The sequence below is a fragment of the Nannospalax galili genome, unplaced genomic scaffold, assembly GCF_000622305.1.
Source record: "Nannospalax galili isolate Female #2095 unplaced genomic scaffold, S.galili_v1.0 scaffold1428, whole genome shotgun sequence".
Lineage (NCBI taxonomy): Eukaryota > Metazoa > Chordata > Mammalia > Rodentia > Spalacidae > Nannospalax > Nannospalax galili.
The window spans coordinates 1,082,240-1,109,624 of NW_008358817.1; the positions used below are offsets into that span (position 1 = coordinate 1,082,240).

The 27,385-nt window shown below is 50.7% G+C and overlaps 1 protein-coding gene across 1 annotated transcript in view; it reads left to right on the forward strand.

The window, feature by feature from the left end:
- Positions 1 to 17,823, forward strand: part of Man1c1 (mannosidase alpha class 1C member 1) — a 152,390-nt gene extending 134,567 nt beyond the window's left edge. Inside the window, exons 7-12 of the mRNA XM_008822301.3 lie at positions 340 to 433; positions 3,770 to 3,885; positions 11,121 to 11,340; positions 13,700 to 13,872; positions 14,807 to 14,922; positions 15,606 to 17,823. Coding sequence (XP_008820523.1) covers positions 340 to 433; positions 3,770 to 3,885; positions 11,121 to 11,340; positions 13,700 to 13,872; positions 14,807 to 14,922; positions 15,606 to 15,732 — 846 coding nt within the window. The 3' untranslated portion in view covers positions 15,733 to 17,823. The remainder of the gene's footprint in view (positions 1 to 339; positions 434 to 3,769; positions 3,886 to 11,120; positions 11,341 to 13,699; positions 13,873 to 14,806; positions 14,923 to 15,605) is intronic.
- Positions 17,824 to 27,385: the final 9,562 nt, after the last annotated feature.

The window sequence follows — 27,385 nt, forward strand, 5'->3', positions numbered from 1 at the left end:
CACTGTCACTTATCTGAAACCCCTCCCCTCCAAAAGAACCATCCTCCGAAGCAGCTTGGAGGAGTGGGACTGCCAGGCAGCGGGCTTGGAATGAGACTGGCACCCAACAGAGCAGAGTGGTGGGTCAGGCCCCATATGGCCATGTTCTGCACATGAGCACAGAAGCGGGCACATCCCACCACCTCTGATCAGAATCTGTAGTTCCTCCCCCACTCTCCCTCCTGCCACACTGAAAAGCTTTCTTCTGTGTGCCTCTGAGCCACCTGCTGTGTCCTCAGCAGGTGGCAGTCAGTGGTTTCTTCAGGAAAGTGATTGTCCCCCATATGTCTCTCTTCACAGGTCAGGAACATCCGCAAGGTCCTCAGGAAGATTGACAAACCCTTCGGCCTCTATCCCAACTTCCTCAGTCCAGTGAGTGGGAACTGGGTGCAGCGTAAGTACAGACGCTACTGCCCCTCATCCCACGAGTTCCTATTCCAGTTTCCCGGGCTGAGCGAGGCACTAGCTAAGAGCCAGGTGCTGGTACCTGCTCCTGGACACGCCTGCCTGACATAACGACAACTGTTGATGAACACTGCCCTATGCACCCACCTCATCCCTGGTCTCCTCGGCTTCCATCTCTCATGGCACCCCTGATCCCCCAGACTCACAGGAATGTCCTATATAAAGCTGTCACTCAGAAGTGGCACCAGAAAGGCCCTGTTCTGGCTCCTTTGATCTGGCTCCCCACCTCCAGCCTTAATTTAGAAATAAATATATAGTGTTGTAAAAATCATTAATTCACCACTGTCTCCTAAGCCTTCCAGAATCAGACCTGGATTGTTTTTTTTTTTAATATTTTAAAATTTATTTTTATTTCCAGGCATGGTGGCGCATGCCTGTAGTCCCAGCACTTGGGAGGCAGAGGCAGGGGGATCTCTGTGAGTTCAAGGCCAGCCTGGTCTACATAGTGAGTTCCAGGACAGCTGGGGCCACAGGGAGACCCTGCTTGAAAAAGACGAAAAAAAAAAATTTATTTTTATTTTATGTGTATGAGTGTATGTATGTAAGTGCACCCATGTCATGCAATGCCCACAGAGATCAGAAGAGGGCATCGAACTCCCTGGAACTGGAGTTACAGACAGTTATTAGCTGCCACTTGGGTGCTACAAATCGAACCCGGGTCTTCTGCAAGAACAGCAAAATGCTCTTAACTGCTAAACCACCTCTCCAACCTGGGGTTTTTCTTTTTAGCGAACTTTTGTTTGTGGGTTTTTTTTTTGTTTTTTTTTGTTTTTTTTTTTTGAGATGGGATCTCAAGTAACCCAGGCTGTCCTCCAACTCACTGTGTAGCTAAGGCTGGCCTTGAATTCCTGATCCTCCTGTCTCTACATGCCAAGTGCTGGGATCTCAGTTGTTTGCTACCACACCCAGCAGTTTACAGACTTTTGAACCAGATAGTTTCCAGTCACCTGTAGAGTGTCATTCCCAAGCCCCACCCCTACCCGCTGACAGAACGGGGTAGGGCCTGCCCTCCTATAGCTGAGCTCTGCCTGCCTCTCCACAGCCTCAATGGTTACCATCAGCAGGAACTGGTGATGGCAGGTTCCATGCACTTCCTGAGCCCTGTTCGGAGCTCTACTCCATGGCCTCTGTCCCACAAGGACCCTGCTCCCCTCCCTTACCTCCAATCTGTCCTGTGGCAAGGGCTCATGGCAAAGGAGACCTCAGTCTAGTCACTGTATGGCTTGGGAAAATGTCTCTGTCTCTATGCCTTTCTGTCACACTCCCTCACTGTCTCACACACATGCTCTCTCTGACTCCCCCACCCCCATCTTCCAATTGAGCTATATCTTCTGTCTCTTTGGTCCCTGTGGGTCTTAGTTTCTGGTCCTGAAAAATGGGAGATGTGTTCTACACAGCCAGGGAGGGGCTCAGCAGTTAAGGCTGCAAGAGGCAGGTTGCAGACAAGTCTTCCAGAGGTGATCTAGGTTATCCAAAAGAGAGTGACGCAGGTCCGGCCTGGCTGGCCAGCAGCAAAGACACCACAGAGCATCTGCAGAGGCCTTTCTTCCCTGCTGAGCCTCTACCACTGGCAGGCCCAAGAGGTCCAGGAAATTCCACCCAAGAATTTTGCCAGTGGATGACCTCACCTCAAACAGCCTCTTTAAAAAAAAAAAAAGTTACAGAAATGCAAGGTTCTCAGCCAAAACACATGGCCAAGTCCAATGTGTGGAAGGAAATGAAGGCTCGAATTACAAGGCTACAGCCATGGGAGGGAACGGCCTGGGAACTGTCAGCAGCTCTGCAGGGCTTTGCAGGGTGACGCCTGATGCTGGAGCAGCGGTGCAGCCCTGGAGAAGCAGAACATGGCTTCCTACCACCACTCCTGTTGCACTGCAAGGAATAATTTTCTTTCCAGACTGTGCCAGGGGCCTCTGGTATGGGCAGAGTCAGTCACATGTGGGAAATGGTTTCATGCTGATAGCAGATGAGTCTGAGGCCTGCAGGAGAGCAGAGTGAAGGGTGGGGCTTGCTGGCCCCCATGCAGTGCCTCCTGGCTTCAGCCCTGGGTCATCTCAGGTTCTCTGGGCTTTGTTGGGTTCTTCGGGTATGGGTGTAATTTCTTCAGCAGACACCCCACCTCATCTTGCATAAGCTGATGCCTTCCTGCTGTTCTCTCCCCTCAGACCCTCAAAACACAGCCTGTAGCAGGACGCACTGGACCAATTAGCCCTCCTGCAACTACAGAAGTGGCAGCGAAGAGGCAAAGGAAGGCTAGGGCCACAGCACAAGTCCCCGGCCTCTGCTCCTGCCTACTTTCTCTCCATCCTCACGCCCTGCTTCAGGGTATCTGGAGGCCCAAACCCTCCTGCCACTAAGACTATACCCCAAGATAAACCCACAGGTTTCCAACTAAACACAGGCAAGACCTCCAAACACCCACCACACACAGACACCATACACACACACACACACACACACACACACACACACACCATACTTACACACAAACGCACAAACAATACACACAGTATAAGCACATCCACACACCATACGAACATACACATATACATACTACACAAATACACATACACCACACACCAGCATCACTAGCCCACCATACCCAAGAAGAGGGAGGGTCTCATACCTTCCCTCCAGCTCCCCATGCTGATCTGCCTGTATCAACCAGTTCTCACCAGTGGGCTCTGCAGCTGGGGTCAGACCCATGGAAGGCCAGCTTTTAACTCCACCTTAGCAGGCCATTTATGAAGGCCCAACATTCACTGGAGGATTCATTATCACGGGGAAGACAAATCTCTGAACTCTCTGTGACCAGATGATGTGTGTGTATTATAATTTTTTAATAAAAAGAAAACTACAGACTAAGAAACCCCAAACTACAAGGACAAGATTCAAAGCCACTGGAAGGGGACGCCATGAAATGTGTTACAGATTCCGAAATGAGTTACTGGCTGCTTTCTTTACATTTGATTCAATGGCTTTACACTGAAATAGTTGTTATCCATCTGTTTTTAAAACTCAAATAATCTTTTTAAAGAAAATTAGCCCTACAGTTAACCAGAACTCTGTGTCATCAACCCATTATGACCCAGAGAATTCTTGACTCAAGATGCCCTGGTTTCTGCATGTCCCCCATTTTGGGTTGGGTGGTGACTGATTGGATGCCAGCTGCACCCAGCCCAGCTCAGGACCACTAGACTGGCGTACAAACTGAGCAAGCACTTGCAAATGGGCTAAATAGTCCTTGTCATCTTCTGTCTCGTAGACCATGTCTCGGTTGGAGGACTTGGGGACAGCTTTTATGAATATTTGATCAAATCCTGGTTGATGTCTGCCAAAACAGATTTGGAGGCTAAAAATATGTACTATGAAGCCTTGGAGGTAAGAGGCGGCTCCTGCTTGCTGGGTGGGCAGCCACCACCGGCCCTCTAGGCCCTGAGTGCTGGGGGAGGCTGCAGCGTGGGCCAGAGGAAGACCTCCCCAGCCACACTTCACACGGCTCCTGACGCCTCCAGGCGCCTACAGACAGTCTGCCTCATGTTTGTCTTTCATCTTCCAGAGACCCAGGCTCGGGTACGTCAGGTCATTTGTCCAAGGTCTCATAGGAAGTGACGGTCAGTCTGATTCAGAAAGCTGGGCTCAAGCCCTCTCCCATAGTGTCTGGGCTTCAGCTAATGTGTCAAAGCCCAGATGGCAGCCAGAGCCCTTTGGGGTTCCAAAGTGAGACCTTCAGCTGTCTTCCTGCAAACCAGAGGTGACACTTTAGCAGAAGGAGTGACCTCTTGGAGGCATGGAGCATGCACTTCTGTTCGTTCTCCCCATGTATGCAAACCAAGGCCCAGAAAGGAAAGGACGCTTGTCTAAGGCCACACAGCACAGAACCTGCAGAGTCAATGCCATGCTGCTCTGTTTGCAGAGTGAAGAGGGGTGATGAGGCAAGGTGAGTCCCACCAAGGAGGACACACAGGGGAGTCAGCTAGACAGACCTATGGATACCTGTGAGCCCAGTCAATGAAAAGGCACTGGGCAGGCTCTGGACCCCAGATCCCCCATAAAGTTAGTTACTTGCTTCCTCTCTGCCCTGCCTCTGAGTCAGTTCTCCACAGCAGTCAGAGGGCTAGAGATGCTTGCTTCTCCCCTGGACAGCGTCCCTTATGTCCGGAGTTACCCCTATCCCTATCCTTCACCTGCTGAGTCCTACTTGATTGGGGCCCTGCAAATAACCAGGACTGCATCACCTCACTCTAGCCCCTCTGCTTCCTCAGTTGCAACAGGGCCACCTCAGGGCCTTTCCACTTGCTGTCCCCTCTACCCCGAATGCCATTCAAATGACTAGCTCCCATAAACTGGCCAATTTTCAAGTCAGATGTACTGAAATGCCCTTTGCCAGCCTCTGTTACATACCCAGGCCTAGTCTCTTATTCACCTATAATAGTATCTGAAATGATCACTTATACACATTTATTTACCTAATCATTGTTAATCTTTATCAAATACAATGTGAATTCTCTGGGATGGGCAATCTTGGCTCCTTGTTTACCCTGAATGCCTCACTCCTGAGATAGACTGGCACATAGTAGGCGCACAGTAACTATTACATGAACAAGTCATTGCTGAATGATGGATGAGAGGGATAAGTGGTGGTTGAATGGATGGTTGGTTGATGGATGAGTGAGTGGATGGGTGGGTAGAAGGGTGGGCAGGTGGGTAGACAGATGTAAACAGTTGGATTGATGGATTCATGGATGGCTATATGAGTTGGTTGATAGCTAGGTAGACTGATGTAAACAGTTGGATGGATGGATGTGAGTGGGTATATGGATGTATGAACATTAGATGGACAGATGGGTGGATATATGAGTGGATTGGGATGTGTTGCCAGATGGATGGAATGATGGATATCAGAGTTTGTGGATTGATGCAAGCAGTTGAATGGATGGATGAATGGGTTGGTGAGTGGATTGATTTAAACGGATGGATGGATGGATAGATGGATGGATGGATGGATGGATGGATGGATGGATGGATATATGAGAGGTGGGTAGGTGGATTGATGTGAACAGATGGATGGATAGATGGACTGATAGATATATGAGGGGATGGATGGATGGATGGACGGACGGACGGACGGATGGATGGATGGATGGATGGATGGATCATCTCTAAATCCCCTTTGAGGACATAAGTCTGCCCAGGAATGATAATGCTTAAAGGAATACATTGAAATAGACTTCCAGAGCTGTGGACCTTTTAAATCATGGGCTCAGGGATGAGATTTCCCTCCTAGTTCCCTGGTGCCAAGCCCTGTGTCATGAACCAGTCCTTGGCACTGTAGCCCAGATCACTCTGTTTCAGCCCTGTCTGGCCCTGGCATTGGTCACTGTCCTCTGTTGGAGGTTGGTTTCCATCCTTCCCGTGGATCTCTGCAGAATAAACCCAAAATGAAGTTCATGAGTACACTGACTCCCGGCCCTCAGGGCTCACTGTGGTTAAGGCTTCAAGGGGAAAGATGGCCATGAATTATTTAAGCAGTCTGGGAGCCTCAGAAAGCCTGGCTGAGAGGAAAGAATGCGCAGCTCCCACATTTGATCTTCCTGTAAGGAGCCTGGGGCCACAGACCAGAGTGAAGGATGGGCCTCTGGCAGGTCTAGGACTTTGAAGAATATTCTAGTGGTTCTCAGCCTTGCTGACATGTTGGAGTCACCTGTGAACCTCAGACCCCATCTCAGGCTGCACCCTAGCAATGACACCAGGACCTCTGGCGTGGCCCAGTGATGCTAATGTGAGACCAGGGCCAAAAACCAGCAAGTTTGACCTGTGTCCCGCCAGGGTGGAGTGAGAAGGTCAGAGCAACCCAAAATGTGTCACAAGAGGGGCACTTAAGGATGCCTAGGAGAGCCTGGCCCTGCAGCCTGCTCTGGACAAATGCTCTAAGACCCTGGTATTAGTCCCATTATAAAGACAGCAAAAGCAAAGCTGGGAAAGGCCACAACAGCCAGGGCTGGGGCAGGTGTCTGTCTGATGCTTAACCTGCTGCTCCTGCCTAGGCTGGCTGACTTCAAGTCATACAGGTCCCTCTGAGAGGACTCTTTAGGCTTCCCAGGAGACATGGGGAAAAGCTGGACAGGCGAGGCACCAAGCCAGGTCTTGGAATGCTCTTTCTTCCAGGCCTACCACCATCTTAGGCGCTTTTATTCCCATGTTACAGATGAGCAAAGTGAGTCTTCAGAAAAGTAGGATGAGGTCCTGAATCACCCAAACACTTTAACAGACTCAACCTTTCATATCATGTTTTGCTATGATTTGGGCCTTGCTAGTCATCCTGCCCATAGCCTAAGTTTCACTCTAGCCTTTGGTTCAGGGTGAGGAAATAGTTCAGTCTATAAAGTGCTTGCTGCACAAGCATGGGGACTTGAGTTCGATCCCCCAAATCCACAAAAAAGCAGGGCATGATGGCATGTACTTGTAATCTCATCACTGGGAAACAGAGATGAGGGTCCTGAGGTCTCACTGGACAGCCTGCCTAGCCTAATCAGAGAGCCCCAGGTTCCAGTGAGAGACTATGTCTCAAAACACAAGGTAGGGAGTTAAGTGTGGTGGTACATGCCTTTAGTCCCAGCACTCAGGAGGCAGAGGGAGGCAGATCTCTGTAAGATGGAGGCTGGACTGGTCTCCATAGCAGTCTAGGCCAGCTGGGGCTACAGGGAGACCCTGTCTCAAAAAAACAAAAAACAAACAAAACACCAGTTGGGCCTGGTGGTATACACCTCTGATTGCCCAGCAGCTGTTAAGAGCACTGGCTGCTCTTGCTGAGGACCCAGCTTCTGCTCCTAGCAATCCACATAACAACTCACAACCCTTTGTAACTCCAGTTCCAGGGGATCTGATGCCCTCTTCTGGCCTCTGCAGGCAGTAGGCATCACGAGGTACATTTACATACATGCAGGCAAACACTCATATTCATAAAATAAAAATAAGTCTTCAAAAACAAAACAAGGGGATGACTCCTGAAAAACAACACCTATGTTTCACCTCTAGTCACTACACGTATGAGCACACAAATGCACCTACACCCACCTATGCACAATGCACACATGAATACACATACACACAAAGAAGCCTGGCATTTCTTTCTCCACCTCTGTTCATCTCTGTTGTATTCAGAGACACTGGTCTGTATTTTCTTCCTATCTGCTGTTACCCAGCCCAGGGTTCACCCCACATGGACCCAGCCTCTGGGAGACAATCTGGAAAGTGCTGCTATTTCAACCATAGGGCATAACATCCTGTCATCTCCCCCACATGTCTGTGTTGTCACATCCAACACATAGGCAGCTGATTAACTTAGCCAGGTTCTTGGCCTCACTGATGCCCATCCCCTGTAGTAACCCTTAACAGAACAGTTGCCAGGACCCCACTCTGCTCAGGAGCCTGGGCTGAGCCCACAGTAGCCTTGCCTAGCAGCCAGTGGCACTCAAGGCCTCAGCATCCTACCCATGTGAAGCAGGTGCCCTGTTATGGCCCCTCATCAGTCTTCTCCCATCTGCCACTCGGTAAGGGTCCTGCAGCCAGCCTCCCAGCCCTGGCTCTGACAGGAGAGGGAGAGGTAAAACGGATCTAGAAGCGACACTGTCTTCATGTGCCAGGCCCTGGCTCATAACTGGCTGCTGTGTCACATGGCACTGAGAGATGGGGTGGGGGCAGCATTATATGGGATCATGCTCCATGCAGAGAACCAGGAGGTGTAGTAAGAGGACCAACCTCTCCAAGGACTGGGGCAGGCTAGGGGAGGCCTTTCAGGGCTGGGCATGGGAGGGGAGGAAGAGCAGCCTGGGGCAGGAAAACTCTCTGGTCTCAGTCTGCAAAGCAGAGAATCCACACTTTCATCTCACAAGCTCAGTTCATTTCTTCCTGAATGTTGATGGACATTTCCATGTGCATTTGATGATGGTCTCTGCACTCAAGGAGAGCGCCCGAGCTAGGAGTCAGGCCCATCCACAGTGCCGCTGAGTCCCAGCCCTTGACCCAAGAAAAGACTCAGCAGCTCATGAGATACCTAAAGAGGGGACTGTTTCCATTGAGGCTGGGGTGGGATGTGGGGAGAGGGCAAGGGTCAGACTGCAGAGAACTCATGTCCAGCATTTGTTGGGGGCTCTGATGGGAAGAATGCCTGTTATGTAGACAAAGCTCACATAATTTTCACAACCCTGCGAGGTAGCTACCACACATATTTCCACTAGACACACAAAGAACTGAGACACAGAGCATGCATGTAACCTGCCCAGTGCCACACAGCAAAAGCAATGGAGATGTTTGAACCCACAGAATGTGTGCTCAGGAGCCAGTGTATGGAACCCGTCAAGCCTTGGGTCCAGATCCCGGTGTCTTTGAGGTGTAGCAGGACCATCCTCCAGGGTGCTAAAGAACCTGTCAAGATTCCAAGCAGGCTGCTGATCCGATCCAATTCATGATTTAGAAGTAGATTGGAGGGGCTGGAGTAGAGGCAGAGGCCCAGTGATAGATAGCCCCATGGGTCCTGGAGGCTGACATTGGGCTGTGTGTACAGCACTGTTCGTTTCTTTATATTACTGTGATAAAAACAGTAACGAAAAGCAACTTGGGGAGGAAAGGGTTTATTTCACCTTGAGCTTACAGTTCATCATTGAGGGGAGCCAGGGTAGGAGTTTGCAGGAACCTGGAGCACTGACCATGGAGGTATATTGCTTACTGGCTTGTTCCCCTGGCCAGGTCTCAGCCTGCTTTCTTATGCAACATAGGGCCACTTGCCCAGGGTGTGGCACTGCCCACAGTGGGCCAGGCCCTCCTACATCACTGACAATCAAGAAAATGCCCCACAGACATGGCCGCAGGCCAGTCCAATTGAGGGAAATTCCTCAGCTGAGGTTCTTTCCACCCAGGTATGTCAAGTTGACAGCTGAGATTGTTGAGCGCAAGCGCCTTGGTCTCAGAGCTCCTAGGTCTCTGAGCAAGGAGTGGGAAGTACAGTGGCCTGATGCCTCTGCACCCCAGAGTCCTTCCTCAGGAGTCACTTTCCACTAAAAGGAGTCTGTATCTCTAGTGGAAGGAGCAGAGCTCCTGGGTGGGTGGCCTGGCTCTGCAGCTCACTCACCTGACTTGGAGGGAGAATGCTCTATTGAAACCCTGTACAGAGGAGCTGTTCATTTCCTGCAGGTCTCTTTTAAGACTCTGATGAAGTATGAGGGCCTTCCTCCCCTAAAGACTTAGCCACAGAAGGGCTGAGCTCTCAGGTCGTCTGGACTCTAGCATCATCCACAGGCCAGCCTGGCTTCAGGCTGAGCCCTACGAGCAATGGAAAGGGAGAACCATCTTAAAGCTTCAGAACAATTTTATATTTTATTTATTATTTTTATATGGATGAGTGTATTGTCTGCATGTATGTAAGTGCACCTGTGTCATGCAAAGCCCTCAGAGATCAGAACAGAGTGTTGAATTCCCCTGGAACTGGAGTTACAGACAGTTGTTAGCCACCATGTGGGTACTGGGAATAGAACCCAGGTCCTCTGCAAGAGCAGTCAGTGCTCTTAACTGCTGAGCCATATCTCCAGTCACTAAAAATGTTTTTATTATTTTTGTGTGTATGTATGATGTGCAGGGGTTGGTTCTCTCCATCCACTGTGGGATCTGGGGATCCAGTTAAGGTGGTCAGGTTTATACAAGTGTTTTTGCCCACTGAACCATCTTGTCAACCCCATCTTAAAGATTTTCAGTTTTCATCATAAAGATAATTTTATATTTTTAAATGTGTATGAGTATTTTACCTGCATGTATAAAAGTATACCATGTCCATGCAGTGCCCACATAGAGACCAGAAGAAGGCCTCAAATCCCCTGGAACTGGAGTTATGGATGGTTGTTAGCCATTATGTGGGCTCTGGGAACCAAACAGGTCCTCTGCAAGAGTAGCCAGTGCTCTTAACCACTAAGCCATCTCTGCAGCCCATTATCTTAAAGATTTTTAAGTGTTCTCGGGCTGGAGAGATGGTTCAGTGGCTAAAAGCACTGGCTACTCTTGCAGAGGACCTGTGTTCGATTCCCAGCACCCACATAGGGGCTTACAGCTGTCTGAAACTCCAGTTCCAGGGGATCCAACACCCTCTTCTGATTTGTAAGCATTGCATGACACAGGTGCACCTACCTACATGCAAGCAATACACCCATACGCATGAAATATTTAAAAATAAAGTTTTTTTTTTTTGTCTTTTTGAGACAGGGTTTCCCTGTAGCCCCAGCTGTCCTGAAACTCACTATGTAGACCAGGCTGGCCTCTGCCTCCCAAATGCTGGGATTAAAGGCCTGTGCCACCACACCCAGCCAAGATTTTTTTTTTAAGTGTTCTCTAAAATGTAGATTTAAAAGACCTGCCTTGAGTCCCAGCTCCCAGTAGGCCCTGGGTCTCAGCTCCTGGTGGCAGGACCCCCACTGGTTCTGTCAGGGATCTTGGCTGGTAGAGATCAGGAGCCACTGAGGGGATGGAGGGCCTGCAGAGCCATCCTGTTGCTGTTTCCTTGTGGCTCACTTGTGTCTTTTCCCTCCCTTCCCTCTGTTCTCCCACCCCGCTGCCATCCTGATTTCCAGGCCATAGAGACCTACTTGGTGAATGTTTCTCCCGGGGGACTGACCTACATTGCCGAGTGGCGAGGGGGGATTCTGGACCATAAGATGGGGCACCTGGCCTGCTTCTCAGGTGGCATGATTGCTCTGGGTGCTGAGGATGCAAAAGAAGACAAGAGGACCCATTACCGAGAGCTGGCAGCTCAGATCACCAGGACGTGCCACGAGTCCTATGCCCGCTCAGGTAACCATGCAAGGGGAAAGGGCAGCATCTGAGACCCAGGCTAGATACTGGGAGGCACTGGCCAGAACAGCATGGGTTGGGTGTGGATGGTGGGTGAGGGATGGGGCATATACATACGTTTCCTGTCTCCTGCAAAGTTACTGGAATTTGATGAGGAGTGAGCACTCTAGGCACTAATTGTATCCATGGTAAAGCCATGTCCAGCACTTAACATATATCACTGCCGAGCCCCCCCCAACATAAATGGGGAAACAGGCTCAGAAGTGACTTGGCTGAGGTTGGGGGCGCACAGAACAGAAGGTCCTCCAACCCCTGTGACAGAAATGTTGGCCACTAAAGCCCAACAGATTCCCTCTTCCTGAGTCCCGGGTCTGTACTCTCTGCCTGTGTTCTCCCTCCTCCCCCACATCCCACATCCCTCTCTGTAGGGCTGGCTGCCATCTCATGGCCCCAGGGCTAGTCACTCTGATACAAAACCACCAGCAAACTTGAAGGCCTGTGGCTCATATGCATATACACAGAGCTGTCAAAGAAGCATTCTCCTGAGGGCATGGACCCAGAGCCTTATTTTATACTTGGAGAAACAGAGCCAGCCCAGAGAGGCAAACGGAAAGTCATACCACATGTGATTTCCTGAGCATGGCTGAGAACAAGATCTTCTGCCATCCAAACCCACCTCCTACTGCTGGGCCGCCTGAAAGTGCACCCCATGGCCCCAGGAGCCGGCAGCAGCTGTTGTCAGCCACAGACCCCACAAGCTTGTCCCTAAGCAGCCCAGCAAGAAACCAGGCATGTTCCTTAGTGCCTGGAGTAGGTTCTCAGAGCCAGGCTGGCCCCAGACTGAAAACTAGCCTTGCACTCTCTTTTTTGTTGATGGGCTCGGTCCGTAAACAAATAGGAAATCTCAGGAATAATAAAGAGCTGGCTGTCTGTCTGGGATAATCAGCCAGCGCTGTAAAAGACAGCCACTTAATCAAGCATATTGTCCCAACCAGCCTGGCTCTCTGCTGGCAGCGCCGCCACTGCCCGCCTCACCCCCATTAGCAACTTGGCAGAACCACAGTTTCACGGGGGCAGAACTGCTGGGCCATCTGAAAAGAACAAGGGAGGTGGCAGGGGTAGGGGTGAGGGGGGTGAGTCTAGTTGTCTCTTCTTCCAGGAAGCCCTCTAGGAAGATAAACTGGCCTCCAAAGTGCCAACAGGCTCTGGAGGAAAAGCCCTCCCCCTAGGGCCTCATAGGTTCAAAACCCAGACAGGAAGGAGTAGACACACTCAAGACGGACGTGCTAGCAGGAGAGGCAAAACGCAGGCCAAGGAGGAGATAGAGCAGGACCTGGCTCAGGCACGACTTGCTGTGTGGCCTTGAACAATAACTTAGCCTCTCTGACTCTCAGTTTCCATATGCATGAGAGAGAGATTGCTTTTAGCAAAAGAGAGAAAGAACTAAAGATGGAGATGATGTAAAGTGCCCAGCAGAGCCCTGGGAGTCATAAATGGCAGCATGCTGGGTCCTGCAGAAAGCAAAAATGGGGCCGGGTGTAGTGGCATAGGCCTTTAATCCCAGGACTCAGGAGGCAGAGGCAGTCTAGTCTCTTGAGTTCAGGCCAGCCTGGTCTACATAGTGAGTTCCAGGCCAGCCAGGGCTACATAGTGAGACTCTCTGTCATAAAAACTCTCTGACCAAAAGCAACTTAGGGGAAGAAAAGGTTTATTTCAGTTTATAGGTCGTAGCCCCTCATTGAGGGCAGCCAGGGCAGGAACTCAAGCAAGACCTTGACTGCTTGCTAGCTGGCTTGTAGGTCCAGGAAATGGTGCTGCACGGTGGGCTGGGCCCTCCTCCACAATGAATAAACAAGAAAATCCTTGACAGACAGACGTGTCATAGTAAAGGATCTGCTAAGTTCTGAAGACTTTTTCAGCACTCTAATTGACATGTTGGCCAGAACTAATGTCTCCTGTACCACCTGGGGGGCTGGAGATGCAGCTTGATTGGTGGAGTGCTTACCCAGCATACCAAAAGCTATGTGTTTGATCCCCAGCACTGCATTAAACTGAGCATAGCAGCACAGCCTATAATCCTAGTAGTTGGGAGGTGGAGACAGGAGTGGAGAAGTTTAAGGTCATCTTCCCCTCCACAGCAAGTTCAAGGCCAGCCTGAGCTACATGAAACCCTGTCTCAAAACTTAAGAACTACACAGTGTTGTCTTTCTTGACTGCGTTTTCTGATCCTGAGCCCCAAACTCCCACGCCGTACCACTGTCCTGCTCAGGCGCTGTAGACACATACGTCCATCCTAGGCAGCTGTTCCAGAGAAGCCAGAAGTAGGAATTCTGATAGGGCTGCTGGTGTGTTCCCACAGACACCAAGCTGGGACCTGAGGCCTTCTGGTTCAACTCTGGCCAAGAGGCAGTGGCTACACAGCTGAGTGAGAGCTACTACATCCTGCGGCCTGAGGTGGTGGAGAGCTACATGTATTTGTGGCGGCAAACACACGACCCCATCTACAGGGAGTGGGGATGGGAGATGGTGATGGTGAGTGAGTGTCAGGGTGGTGGGTGCTCCTGAGAAGCCCCTGGCTGCCCTCTGGCCAAGGGACAGGATGGGAGTGTTGGGCAGGGGCCTGCAAAACCAGGATCCCACCTCTGGGCAAGCCTCCCTAAGGAGGCTTGACACTGCTAGGGAGGGTCCTGTGTCTGTAACCTTAGGGTCCAGGCCTAATGGTCAGCAGACTCGGGGGCAAAGCTAGTGGCCACCCCCAGCACCATCTGATTGCCATGCCCTAGCAGACATGCTCCTGGCCCCAGAGCCTGGACAGGCTGCTCGAGACAGCTGCTTTGAAACAGGGCCCAGTCCCCTTACCCTCCCAGAGTCATCCCTCTGTCCCAAGCACTAGATAGAATTCAGGCTCTCCTAGGGGTCAGTGTAAAGGCAGGGGTGGCACTTCCAGAAAATTCACTGATGGGAGCTAAGCCTCCTCTGTCCCTCTCCTCATAAGCCCCTGTGCCCCACAAGACACCAACCTGCTTTGGGGACAGACTATCCTAGGAGCACCTAGGAGGTGGGAGCTGCACACATCCAGGATGGACCACTCTCCAGGGCCCTGCTTCCCTGAGGCCCTGGCGCTTGACCTTTTCGCTAGAGAAGCCTCCAGGTGTCCTGAGTATGCTCCCTGGGTCCCAGCAGCCCCCTGCAGATCACCAGCAGCCATCCTTGATCTAGTCACTTTTGTGATCAAAGTGTCATCATGTGGGTCCTTGGAAGGTAGAAAAACCTACACTAGACTCAGGCCAGGGAATTGCTCGGTTGCTCGAGGAGGTCTCTGGGGCAGCACGTGTGGGCAGCTCCTGGGAAGGCTGACCCAGCCCAGGCTCCCAGGGTGGCCAGCTGAAGGCTGGGCCTGTGTGTTGGTGAGAGCTCCAGCCACCAGGCCTCTCCTCACCATGCTGAGGCCACTCCCTTCCTTCAGGCCCTAGAGAAACACTGCCGGACAGATGCCGGCTTCTCGGGGATCCAGGACGTGTACAGCAGCAACTCCAACTACGACAATAGGCAGCAGAGCTTCTTCCTGGCCGAGACACTGAAGTGAGTATGGCCTGGCTTGGTAGTCACAGAATGGAGCCCACACCAAGTGAGATGTGGGGTCCACATGGTCCTCTAGCGAGACCTGATTCTCTCAGAGAGCCAGAGAGAGCAAATGCAGCCCCAGCCCTGACCATGGCAGTGTTCCTTGGCTACTCACTTGGCTCTCCAAGAATGTCACCCTCCATGTGGCATCCATACTGGGTGCTGTTGGGACTGTCCCGTGTCCCCTGCCCATGGGCAGCCTCCTGCCTACTTGGAATATAGCTGGACATTCCTCTTCCTTGATGTCCCCAGAGCAGGCCACTGGGCTCTGCCCCACTGCGGCAGCTCCTTCATGTAAAGTCCATGTCCTAGAAGCTGGAGTTCCAGAGACACTCCTGCTGTATCATTGCCTTGTGGGCATTTGAGCTTGAAGGTAGCATTCCAGGAGCTGAGTAAGAGTTTGGGTAGGTATAGACCATAGGCCACCTGACCGAGAGAGAAGCTAGGTCCCAAGGTCAGCAGGGCTCACAGCAGGGCAGGCCAGGAAATGAAGCAGTGGCTGATGGCCAGGATTAAATCAGGTCCTCTGACTCCAAGACTTCAGCATCCCCAGGACCAGCCCTGGCAGATACAGATGTACCCTCCTCTAGCAGGCCTCCCTCCATGCTGACCACTCTCTCCTTCCCTGCCCCGCTATACAGATACCTCTATCTTCTGTTCTCTGAAGATGATGTGTTCTCACTGGAGGACTGGGTGTTCAACACTGAGGCCCATCCGCTGCCTGTCAACCACTCTGACAGCTCAGGTGGGACTGTGCACCACCACTGACCCACCTTCTCTGCCCTGGTGTCCCAGGATGCCATCTTGGGATCTGGGACTTTTCTCAGTGGCACTGGGGACAGCCGGTCCCAGGCAGACCCCGGACTCGTGCCGGGCAGGCGACTTCTTTTCCTCTGTGAGGAGACAGGACCTGGTGATGCAGCGGCGTCAAGCCTGGGTTGTGGTGTCCCCCCACCCCTGCACCCACATGTACCTTTCTACAGGAGAGTTTCTACGAACCCCACACTCGCTATTGCGGGGCCAAAGGATCAGAGGTTTGCGTATCTACCCCATGTATTTGATTTGCTTCCTTTTGGTTTGGGGGTTTGGGTTTTGCTTGATTTTTGCCTTTTCTTTCCACTTCAGTTTTATGACAATTACAAATATAATTTTCAAAATTATGCACTTGCTAAGACAGTGTCACCCTGTTCCAGGAGAACACACACATGCAGTCCTGACCTGTCGTCTGTTTTTAACACCTATTGCTCAACGTTGACTCTGTTGAACCACGTGTCACTTAACCTTAGTATTTGAGGAGGGGTTCTTTGATTTGGTCCCAAGTGTTACAGATCACTAGTGCTATTTTCATTATTGTAATGGAAAAATATGTGAACTAGAATAAAGGAGTTTATTGAATAAGAAATAAGATTGGACTCATTGCACAACAGTGGCTCCTGAGAAAATCATTGCGAGGCTGTCATCAGAAACAGTCACCAGCTGGCAGCTGATCCAGAGTGTAATGTAGTAAACAGTCCAGCTTCTAGTCTCTACCTTCAATCAGCCCCAATAGATTCAGGAAGCCTGAGGCTGGCCGTTTATATGGAGTTGGGTATGCATGCTTAGAAGGAAGCTTGGAAGAAGCCCAGAGAGGACAAGCTACTTGCCTGAGGTCACACAGCCAGAAAAATGGCAGAGGTGGGCCTTGCCTGTGGGGGTCTCCCAGCCCCAGCTCCTTTGTTTGTCTGCCACTATTCAGAGGATACTTGATAAGCACCTGCCACAGACCAGATGCTGGACTACACGTCAGGGACAAGGCTGAGAATGAAATGGTCAGAGCCAAGCAGTCAGGGGGTCAGATCATACAGGCACCCCCAGAGTAGTGAAGTGATCTCAAGTCATTGGAAGTGTCACCAAGGAGACACAGAGCTGAGCCAGCAGTGGTCAGGACCTAGTAAGGGGTTAGGGAGAGCCTCGCTGGGCAGGGGACCCTCAAACCACAACCCCAAAGTTAAGTAGGACCCGTAGGAAAGATATGCCTTAGAGGGAGGAGATCCGCTACCCCAGACTTCTTCCCACCCTCCCTGTACCCACCACTGGTGCCCTGTGAACCCAGAGGTCTTCTGCATAGCAAGGAGTCCAGGTCACTGTACCAAAGTGACAGGGTTTCCTCCCTGTCCTGGACACACTTGAAGCCTGGCCACAGCTAAAGTCACAGGATAAGGTTGAGTCCATTACAGCCATTTCATTAGGCTGTGCTTGTAAACTTGACTAGCCTTCAGGGCGTTGGAGCTCTTGGCCTGGCCTGTGTGACCACAGGCAGGAGGTTTCCCTCTCTGGGCTCTTCACCATCAGCAGAGGGAGAATTCCCATGAACTGCCACCTCCTGAGGTTTCCGTAAAAACTAGTGAGATGCTCCTGGTATCCTGGGGTACAGGACGTTCTGCCTCCTTGTTCTGAAGGCTCAGATACCCCATCTCATTCTGAGCAGAGCCGTGCATGTACAGCCCCTGTAGCAGGAACACTGGTATTGGACTCATCGGTTACGCTCTGTTGCCAGGCGTCATGGAAGTGGGTCTCCTGACACCCATGACACATACTTTCAAAGAAAAGGCAAAACAGGAAAACTTACTGCACAAACACCACAGGACAATTAGGAAACTAAGATAAGTGGAAAGAAAAATCAGTTGCCATCCTACTTTCTGGAACGAATACAATTATATTTTCTTCTAGACCTTTTTCTATGAATATATAGAATATATATATTTTGCAAACATGGTATCACCCTATGGATACTGTTTTCTTATAATCTGCTTTTGCACTTAACTATATATTGTGAACCTCTTTCCATGTCAACAAATATACACGTATGTCATCACTGTTCCTGGCTGTGTAGTTTTCCGCTGCGTGCTGTCTCATGCTGTGTATATTTGAACCTGTGTTGCTGGGCATTTGAGTTTGTGTCTTTGAGGGGGGAATCTTAATTACAAAAAAATAGAAACTTATTTTCTCTATAACTGAAGAAGAAAAAAAAATGAAATGTCAGTGGGTGTCGGGGCTGGAGAGAGGGCTCAGCGGTTAAGAATACTGGCTGTTCTTGCAGGAGACCCGGGTTCGAATCCCAGCACCCACATGGCAGCTAACAATTGTCCATAAATCCAGTTCCACGGGATCTGATGCCCTCTTCTGACCTCTGTGACCATTGTAGGACATGGGTGCATTTACAAACATGCAGGCAATACACTCATACCGGGATCCGACAGCCTCTTCTGTCCACTGCAGGCATTGCACGGCACTGATACACTTACCTACACACAGGCATAACACTCATACACATAAAATTAAAATAATAAAATGTTTAAAAAAGAGTAATGTCAAAGGGTATCTCAGACCTCAAGAAGGACAGTAAAGAGAATTGGGTGGCCAGAGGTCCTAAAAGAACCAGGGGTACCCCCCAGTGCCCCATCAAAACAGCTGAGCCCAAAACTCCAAGATCCTACTGTATTTCCTTTCCACTGGGCCTGGCCTGGGGTGAAAACTGACCCACAGCCAAAGATGGAGCACCGTCTTGACACACCCACCAAGACCAGGCCATTTCCATGGAGGAAATAAATGGGTTTTGCTACCCATATAATGAGCCCCAACCTAAGTGGTGAGGCTTTCAGGGAGGCTCAGTTTGCCTGGCTTCTTGTAGAACTCTAAAGAGCTGTGAAGGGCACTGGGGCCTCACCTCCCCCGTCCTGCCCAGATCTCCCCTCAGGATCAACTACAATGCCTCTCCTAAAGCCACTCAGCCCTCTCAGAGAGACTTCCGGCTCCCCACCAGGCCGGTGTCTCTGTCTCCCTTTTCTTTCCCCAGCACCCTTGTCTTCTGTATTGCTGGGAGCAACTTGTAAAATTGACTATTTTAACATCCATCCTCCAGGAGGGCCCTTGCAGGTGGGGAAATGTCATCAGAACTCATACCAGGGATTAAAAATAAGGACGGCCGGAGGCAGCTGAGAGGAGACGGCACTGGCACTGGGGATGAGTCAGCCCTCAGGAGCAGGAGAGAGCCTGGCTTCAGCTCTGGATCACTCTTCCCCACAGCAGTCCCTGCCTCCTGCCCGTCTTTGTCCTCAAATTCCTAGGGACAGATCCACCTTCCACTCCTGTTTTCTACACGAGCAACTCAATGCTAGTTTCTCCTAGGAAGTTTCCTCACCACCTGCCCAGGCCCTGAGCCCTGGGAGCAGCACACAGTGGCCAGAGGTCACAGCCTGGCCTGGTGCCTCTGTCAAACCACCTGTATGTTCAGAATCCCAGACAAGCTGTGAAGAATATCAAAACTAGGGGCTGGGGTGATGGCTCAGTTGAAGTGTTCGCGGTGCAAGCATGAAAACGAATTTGGATCCCGAGCACCTATGTGAGTGCCAAGGTCGGTGGCACCTGTCTGTAATCCCAGCCCTGGGGTGGCAGAGACAGGCAGATCTCTAGAGCTCATTGACCAGCCTAACTGATGAGCTCTAGGTTTGGTGAAAGACCCTGTCTCAAAAATATGATGGAGACTGCCAGGCGTGGTGATGTGTGCCTTTAATCCCAGCACTCAGGAGACAGAGGCAGGAGGAGCTCTGTGAGTTCGAGGCCAGCCTGGTCTACATAGTAAGACCCTGTCTCAAAAAAACCAAAACAGGACAAAAATGGTAGAGAGCAATTGAGGAAGAAACTAGACGTCAACCTCTAGTGTACGCACACGCACACCCACACAGACACACACACACACACACACACACACACACACACACACATTCCAAACTTGGCCTAGAGTGTACCAGACCCTGGGCTCCATCTCCAGCACCCACAAAAAATGGAGTTCTTTCCTGCTCCCTTTGTTTTGTGGAGGTGGCTCAGTCAGTGTGAGATGGTACCACAGCTGGTCTGTGAGCAGCCTCCAGCTGTCTCCATGGGGTCTGTCCTGGGCATCTGTCCATGTGCCACATGGTGCAGAGCTGAGTGGGGCCCATATAATTAAGGCTTAATCTCCAGCTCCTGGGGGCAGGGGCACTGTGGCTGCTGGAAACATGCTTGGCTTCCTGTCTGGAACAGTGTTTTCACCAGCTCAGACTGACTCCTAAGTCAGAGCTCAGTGTGCCTGGGGACCTTGTTAACATCGTACAGGTGTGGTGTGAGTTCTGCAGGGTTGGAGAGATGGCTCAGTGGATAAAGTGCTTGCCTCACTGGCATGAAGACTTGAGTCTCCAGAACCCATGTAAAACCCAAATATAACCTCAGCTCTGGGGAGGAGAGGACGGGAGGCTCCTTCAGCTGGCCAGCACAGCCAAATTGGAGAGCTCCATGTTCAGTGAAAATCTCTGATTCAGAAAAGGTAGCCGGGCGTGGTGGTGCACGCCTTTAATCCCAGCACTTGGGAGGCAGAGGCTGGCAGGTCTTCTGTGAGTTCAAGGCCAGCCAGGTCTACAGAGCGAGTTCCAGGCAGATGGAGCTACAGGGAGAGTCTCAAAAAGACAAAAAAAAAAAAAAAAAGGGGGGGGGGCAGGTGTGTGTTCTACAAGATCATGAGACCTCATCTCTTGGTTGGGTGCTGGACTTGCCTTGGTTCCAGGCTAGGCCTTGGCTGTCTTTCTTTGCATCCCTGATGCTCTGGTGGCCATCTATAGGTACCTCAGCTGCAGAGGAACCTATATCAAAACAGTTGTGCCTGTCACCTATAGGAACAGGCAGCCGGTGACTGAACAGAGCTGGATTTCCCACGGTTCTGTGCTGCCTGGGATCGGACAGGTGCCTTGGAGGTAGAATGATGCAGCTGAGGCAGGTGTGACAAGAGGAACTGAAATTTTAATTTTTTTCATTTCAATTTAAACAGCCACATGTGGTTACAGGCTGCCATTTAGCCAGCACGGAATTAGAATGTGGAAAGCCAGCGCCCTCCTCAAACCTTGCCAGGCACGCTCCCCTGCAGCACCACGGCAAAAATAATCTTAGCATAAAATGTGTTGTTCGGGGACTCAAGGGTCCCCCAGTGCACGATTGGTTATTTTTATCCTGTTCTAGCCTGTTTCCTGACCGTTTCCTAGGTTTTGCCCCATTTTTGGTTTCTCTTGCTCACGACTTACTTGCAGATGGCCCGAGGTAGGCCAGGGTGAAGCTGAGAAGTGAGGAGAGAGGCATTGCGACAAGCCAGCTGGACCTGCATCCAGCTGTGTCTAGCCCTGGGCTGTGTGGCCTTGAGCAAACCCTTTAACTTCTCTGAGCCTAGCTTCTCCATTGGTGGAAAACAGTGGGATTACTTGAGCCCCATCCTATAGGAACTCAATACACAGCAGTGAGGATTGTAATTGTTACTATGCTGACTTCTTTGTAAACTATAAAGCCTGGCTTAAATGTAAGACAAAACACTGCCATCAGAAATTCTCCTTTTTAAATAAAATGCTCTGAAACTTAGAGGAAACTGCATGAACCAGGCCCAGGAGACAGACCAAACTCTCAAAGCAATAAATCTGAATGTTTTCTGCTTTTTGCATTGAGCCAGCGTTTGCCATTAGCCCAAATCTACGGAAATTGGGAAACTGGAATAGTGATTTGCTGTCCAGGGGCTCTGGCTGCAGCTGGATAGAGGTGGGAGGAAGGGGCTGCAGAGGGAAGTGCTGGCCTGGAGGCCCCTCCACCTGGGGAATGTGGGAAGCTCAATTCATTCTGGTTGCCCAACCTGGACAGACCCTTGCCACTGCCTTGGGAGGGAGGGTCAGGCAGGAAAAGCTGGCACCCTACCTGTAGAGGAGGATACTGGTTCAGGCCAGACAGCTGTTCCCAAAAGGTTGTCATGCCTCCAGCTGCTCCCCACACACCACTTCCCCAGTATAGATCTGCTTTGTGGCTATTCACAGCCCCAGCCCTGTGCCTGTGAATGCAGCCAACGTCTCTCTACGCTCCAAGGCACAGCGCCACCGCCACCGTTTGCAGCCATCCAAGCCAAAGGCCGCTGCTCCCTTCCCTCCTCCTGTGACCTCATTGAATTGTGCAGCTTTAAGTGCCATTCACATGCTGGCAGCTCTGGATTTAATAGCCCAGGCCCCAACCTCCCCACCCCCACAAGTGCCCCTGACACCCTACTGCAGTGCATTGTACCCAACTGGACCAGGCTACTCCCTCTGGATGGCACCACAGGCTTGAGATCAAAGCCCACGCTCTCCCTACCTCCTACCCACCAGCAAGTCCCAGATCTGGCTCTAGAACATTCCTTGCATCTTTCAGTGTCTCTCCAGAGCTTGCACTGCCCCAGCTCAGGTGATGTTCAGCCTTACATAGTGAGTTCCAGGCCATCCAGGAATACATGAGACTCTGTCTCAGTAAACAAAACTCTCAAGCAGCTTTGCTGTGAATGCCATGAAGCCCAGCCATTTAAAGTATAAAATTAATATTCTAGTGTATTGACAATCATTCAATTCCATCTAATCTTAGAATGGAAAGGAACATTGCCTCCATTAGTAGTCATGCATAACCTCCTGCCCCAGGCCCTGGCAACCAACCCCTCATCCACTCTGTCTCCATGGATCTGCCCACTCCTAACATCTCCTAGCATCTGTGGCCTCCGCATCTGGCTTCTTTCCCTAAGGCTTAACTATGATGTAGCATATATCCAGGCAGTGGAAATGTGGGCTGTTTCTGCTTCTGTTTTGGCTAATAGAAAGGTTTTTGTTGTTTGTTTGTTTGTTTGTTTGTTTAAGTCACAATCAGCCATGGTGGTACATGCCTCAACTCTCGGGAGGCTGAGAAAGGAGAAATCGCAAGTTGAAAACCAGCCTGGTCTACATGAGACCTTATTTCAAGAGGAAAAACCAAGTCTGACCAGCATGGTGGTGTACACCTGTAATCCTAGCACTCAGAAGGCAGGAGTTCCAAGTCATCCTTTGCTACATAGAAGTTGAAGGCCACCCTGGGCTACATGAGACCTTGCCAGAGAGAGAGAGAGGAGAGAGAGAAAGAGAGAGAAGGCCACCCTGGGCTACATGAGACCTTGCCAGAGAGAGAGAGAGGAGAGAGAGAAAGAGAGAGAGAGAGAGAGAGAGAAAGAAAGAGAAAACCTAGTAATATTTTACATCATGCCTAGAATGAAACTTATGGACCCTGCAAGATTCTTGATGTCCCAGCGTCTCACCAGGTTCTTCTACTGCTATTTTCCCATCATGCACTCTGATTTCATTGGTCTGGAACATACCCCTGGGTCTCCACCTCAGCCACGTCCCCCAGGTCTCCACCTCACCAGTCACTACCTTAGCCATGGTCTCCACCTCAGGGCCTTTGCATTTGGTGCTCCCACTTCCCTCTGGCTGGGCTGCTTTCTCCCAGTCAGGCTGTAGTGTATGTGGCACCTCCCAGCTGAGGCTGTCCACCCCGCTGTGCCACTGTACCCATGTTTTCCTTGCTCCTTTCCTTCATGTTGACCTGGTTATCCTGGTAGTGTGTCGGTACGTCTCCGCTCTTGTAGAACATTCAGCTCCACAGAGGAATGCCTTATCTTCCTCCCATCTGTGTTCCAGGAGCTGGGATAGTTCCTGGCGCATAATAGATCTTTATTTAGTTGAGAGGCCTACCTGCTCCAGACATGCTTAAATTATTCTTGCCTTGACCCCAAAGGCCTCAGTTTCCCCAAATGGCATCATTCTCTCATATGCTGGTCTTATCATTGGCTGCCAAGATTGTAGAGGTTGAGTCTGTAGAAGGAAAAAACTTGTTTTTCCAATGTCCCAGATGATAGAAAAGAAACAAAAAGTTTTCCCACTGACTTCCTGGCTGGAGCTGGAGTGGAAACTGGAGAGAGCAGCACCGCCCCCTGCAGGAGTAAGGCTCTTCTCCCTGCTAGCAGCTCAGGGAAAGTGTGTGTGTGTGTGTGTGTGTGTGTGTGTGTGTGTGTGTGTGGTGACAGACCGAAAGAGGAGACAGAGACAGAGAGATCAAGGCCTAGGAATTACCATGAGAGGCAGGTGAGGTTCAAGGCCGGAACCCCCACCCCTGTCCAGTGTCCAGTGGCCATTCAGGCCCCACCCTGCCCCCGCATGCCTCTTTGAGCTTTGAGAGACCCTGCACCTCTCATCCCTAACACTCCCTGCCCCGGGCAGCAGAGACTAGCCAGGTAGCTTGTTCCTTTAACGGAAAGTGTAATAAATAAAAGAACCTGGCAGAGCCAACTCCCCTCGTTTGTTTTCCAGGGACCCGGCTCATCAGTCTTCCCTCCTAACCTGCTCTGTGCTCTGTTAGCTGTGCTTCCGTATGGTACAGAATTTGGTTTTCTAATGGCATCTGTTTTGTGCAGGGCGTCCCCAAACATTAGATCTAATGGGTTGGAAGTGGCACAGCTGGAAGCTTGGAATGCCAATACCAGATGCCAGGCCCTCTGTGTGTCCTGTGAGGATATGGGGGTCAGAGCACAGGGCAAGACCAGGCCAGGCCCTCAGTCCTGGCATGTCTCTGGAAGCCATCTATCCATAGATACTGTGGAGTGTCCCCCACCAGAAGGCTCTCTGTATGGGATTGGAAAGACGAGGTCCTGTCTTCGTGGCACTTTGGTGACTGGTTACCAGAGTGGGATAGAGTATCAGCGGAGATGAGCCGCCCTCCTCTTATTTTCTGAGGCACGGTCTCACTCAATGAACTGATCGTCTAGGCTCCTGGCTTGTGGGCTCCAAGGATCTGTTTCCCCCAGACCTCCAGCACTGGAATTACAGATGGGTACCACTGCACTGATTTTTTACCTGAGTGCTGGGGATCTGAACTCAGATCCTAAGGCTTACCCAGCAAGCATTTTACCCACTAAGCCATCTCCCCAGCTTCTTGAACTTTTGGTATTCCTGCCTCCACTTCCCAAGGGTAGGACTACTGGTGTGTATCATCATGCTCCATTTTCTGTAGTGCTGGGGCTCAAACCCAGGGTTTCTTGCATGCTAAGCAAGCACCCTATCAACTGAGCTGCATCCCTAGCCCAACTGAGTTTCCATGTGTGCATGCATTCGCATGTGTATGCATGTGTTCACATGCTTGCTTGCATACAGAAGGCAGAGACATTGGGTGTCTGGCTCCCTCAGTCTTCCCCTCATTCCCTTCAGACAGTATCATCCACTGAACATGAACCTGGCCATTTTTCAGCTAGGAGAGTGCTGGAAGTCTCCAAATACCACACCTCCCTCCCCTGGGTTGAGTTCTGTCTAGAAACTTCACAGTCGCTGCCCTCTGGGTAAGAACAAAGTCACTTCAGGGCCTTGGGGCTAGATATAATTAAAGTCTGGCAGGAAGCAGGACTCCTAGGCATAGACAGACTATGTATGTATGTATGTATGTATGTATGTATGTATGTATGTATAATATTTTCTACAAATGTACCCCATCCCTTCTCAATGCCCTTCTCCAAGCTTGCCCAGGGTTCTCCAGAAAAATAATTCCCAATGCCAACTAGGTCCAGCTGGTAACTGCCAGAGTTGTATCACCTGCCAAGGCTGCAGACCCAGATGGTCATTGACTCCTTCCTTCCCTGAACCCACAGGAGGGCCTCTGAGGTTCTCCTTATACAGGAAGAAATCTTGGCCCTAGAATGTGAAGGTTTTCAGTGCTTACCACCTGTGTGTATGTGGCCTGGAACATGATGCTCCATCCAGAAGAAACTATGGAAGGCCTTTTGGCTAAAGGGAAGGGGTGGACTTCCTCCTCATGTTCTAGACGCCTGAAGACACTGCCAAGAGCAGGTGGGGTCGGGCCATCATTGGAGACCACTGAGCATCAGTCTCATTTTTACATATGGGTAAACCCTGTTCAGCTATGTTCTGACATTATACAGTGGATTTGTGGAGACCCGATTCCATGAGTCCCGGTATATGTGCAGGGGTTGGGGGGGGGGGGTCTGTATGTGTGCACATGTACATATGGAAGCCAGAGGTTGACATCCCATAAAAAATGAAATCTACCACCAGGTGGAGACATGCCCTTGTCTCCTTTAAGAATTAACCTAATGGGGCAGGTCAGGGACCTGGCTGGGTGATCACCCCCAGGAAGGCAGGTTCACTTTAAGATAATGTGCTTTTCCTTCCCTGGATTCCCACTCCCTAGTGCATCCCTATGAGCCACCATGAGGCTCAGCTGTCCACCTGTCCTCAAAAAGGCTTAACTATTTCTTTTTCTCTCTTCTTTTTCTTTTGGATGCTAGCCAGAGCCTAAGTATGCTTTTAAGCTCCCTGACTAGTGCTTGCTCTTTTTCTAAAGCTCTCCCCACCTGCCTATGGCTGCCTGCTCCAGATGGCTGACCAGCACAGCTTTGTTCCTCCAGTCTCTATTCCCCTCCTTCCTTCCAAGTAGCTGGGAGATTTCAGCTCCCCTGTCCTGGGACTTTCCTTTTAAATTGCCCTCCAGTTTCCATTTGAGTCCATTCTTTGTCCTCGAGCTTCCATTTGTGTCCTCTCTTAAATTCTTTTATTAATGAGACTAAGAACCCCAAGAGAAGACTTGGGTTTCCCAGGTGTCATATGATGGCACTGCTGGGACTCCCCAAGATTTCAGGCAACAATTCTTTAGCTTTTTAACTCTTTAATTAGCAGAAGAAACAAACCCACTCCTGGACCCCTAGACACCTCACTCTCCACCTTATTTTTTGAGATAGCATGTCTCGCTGAACCTGGAGTTCATCGATTTGGCTAGGCTGGCGGCCAGCAACATGGAGTTCATCGATTTGGCTAGGCTGGCGGCCAGCAAGTCAGGAAAATTTGCCTGTCTCTGCCTTCCCAGTCTTGGGCTTATAGATGCATGCCGCCACACCTTTAAGTAGGTGCTAAGGATCTGAATTCAGGTCCTCATGTTTGTGCAGTATTCTTCCAAAAGGGCACACATACTTTACAAAATAACTTGTAAATAATGTGCACTATAAGAGTTATGAAGAGTTATATATTTCAAAAATACATGAGAGACCCTGTGTCTAAAAGACCCCCTCAAAAAACCCCTGAAATTTCATAGAAGGACGTGTGTGTGTGTGTGTGTGTGTGACATATGAAGGCTCAGGAGATGAAGAAAAGAGGGTCATCACAAGTTCAAGGATAGACTGGGCTATATAGCCAGTTCCAGGGTATCCTGAGCTACAGTGAGCCGAGAGAGAGAGAGAGAGAGAGAGAGAGAGAGAGAGAGAGAGATGTCAGCATTCATCCTTCTATGCTTCCGAAGGGGGGGGGGGGGGGGGGAGGGGAGGGGAGGAGAGACAGAGAGAGAGGAGAGGGAGGAGAGACAAAGAGAGACAGAAGAGAAAAAGGAGAGACAGAGAGAGGGGGAGGGGAGGAGAGAAGACAGGAGTGAGAGAGACAGGAAAGAGAGCGAGGAGAGAGGTAGGATGAGCGGGGAGGCGCTGGGCCCGCCCCTGGCTTCCCTCTTCCCATCAGCAGAGCTGGGCCTCAGTGACCCTGGTCCAGCGCAGCTG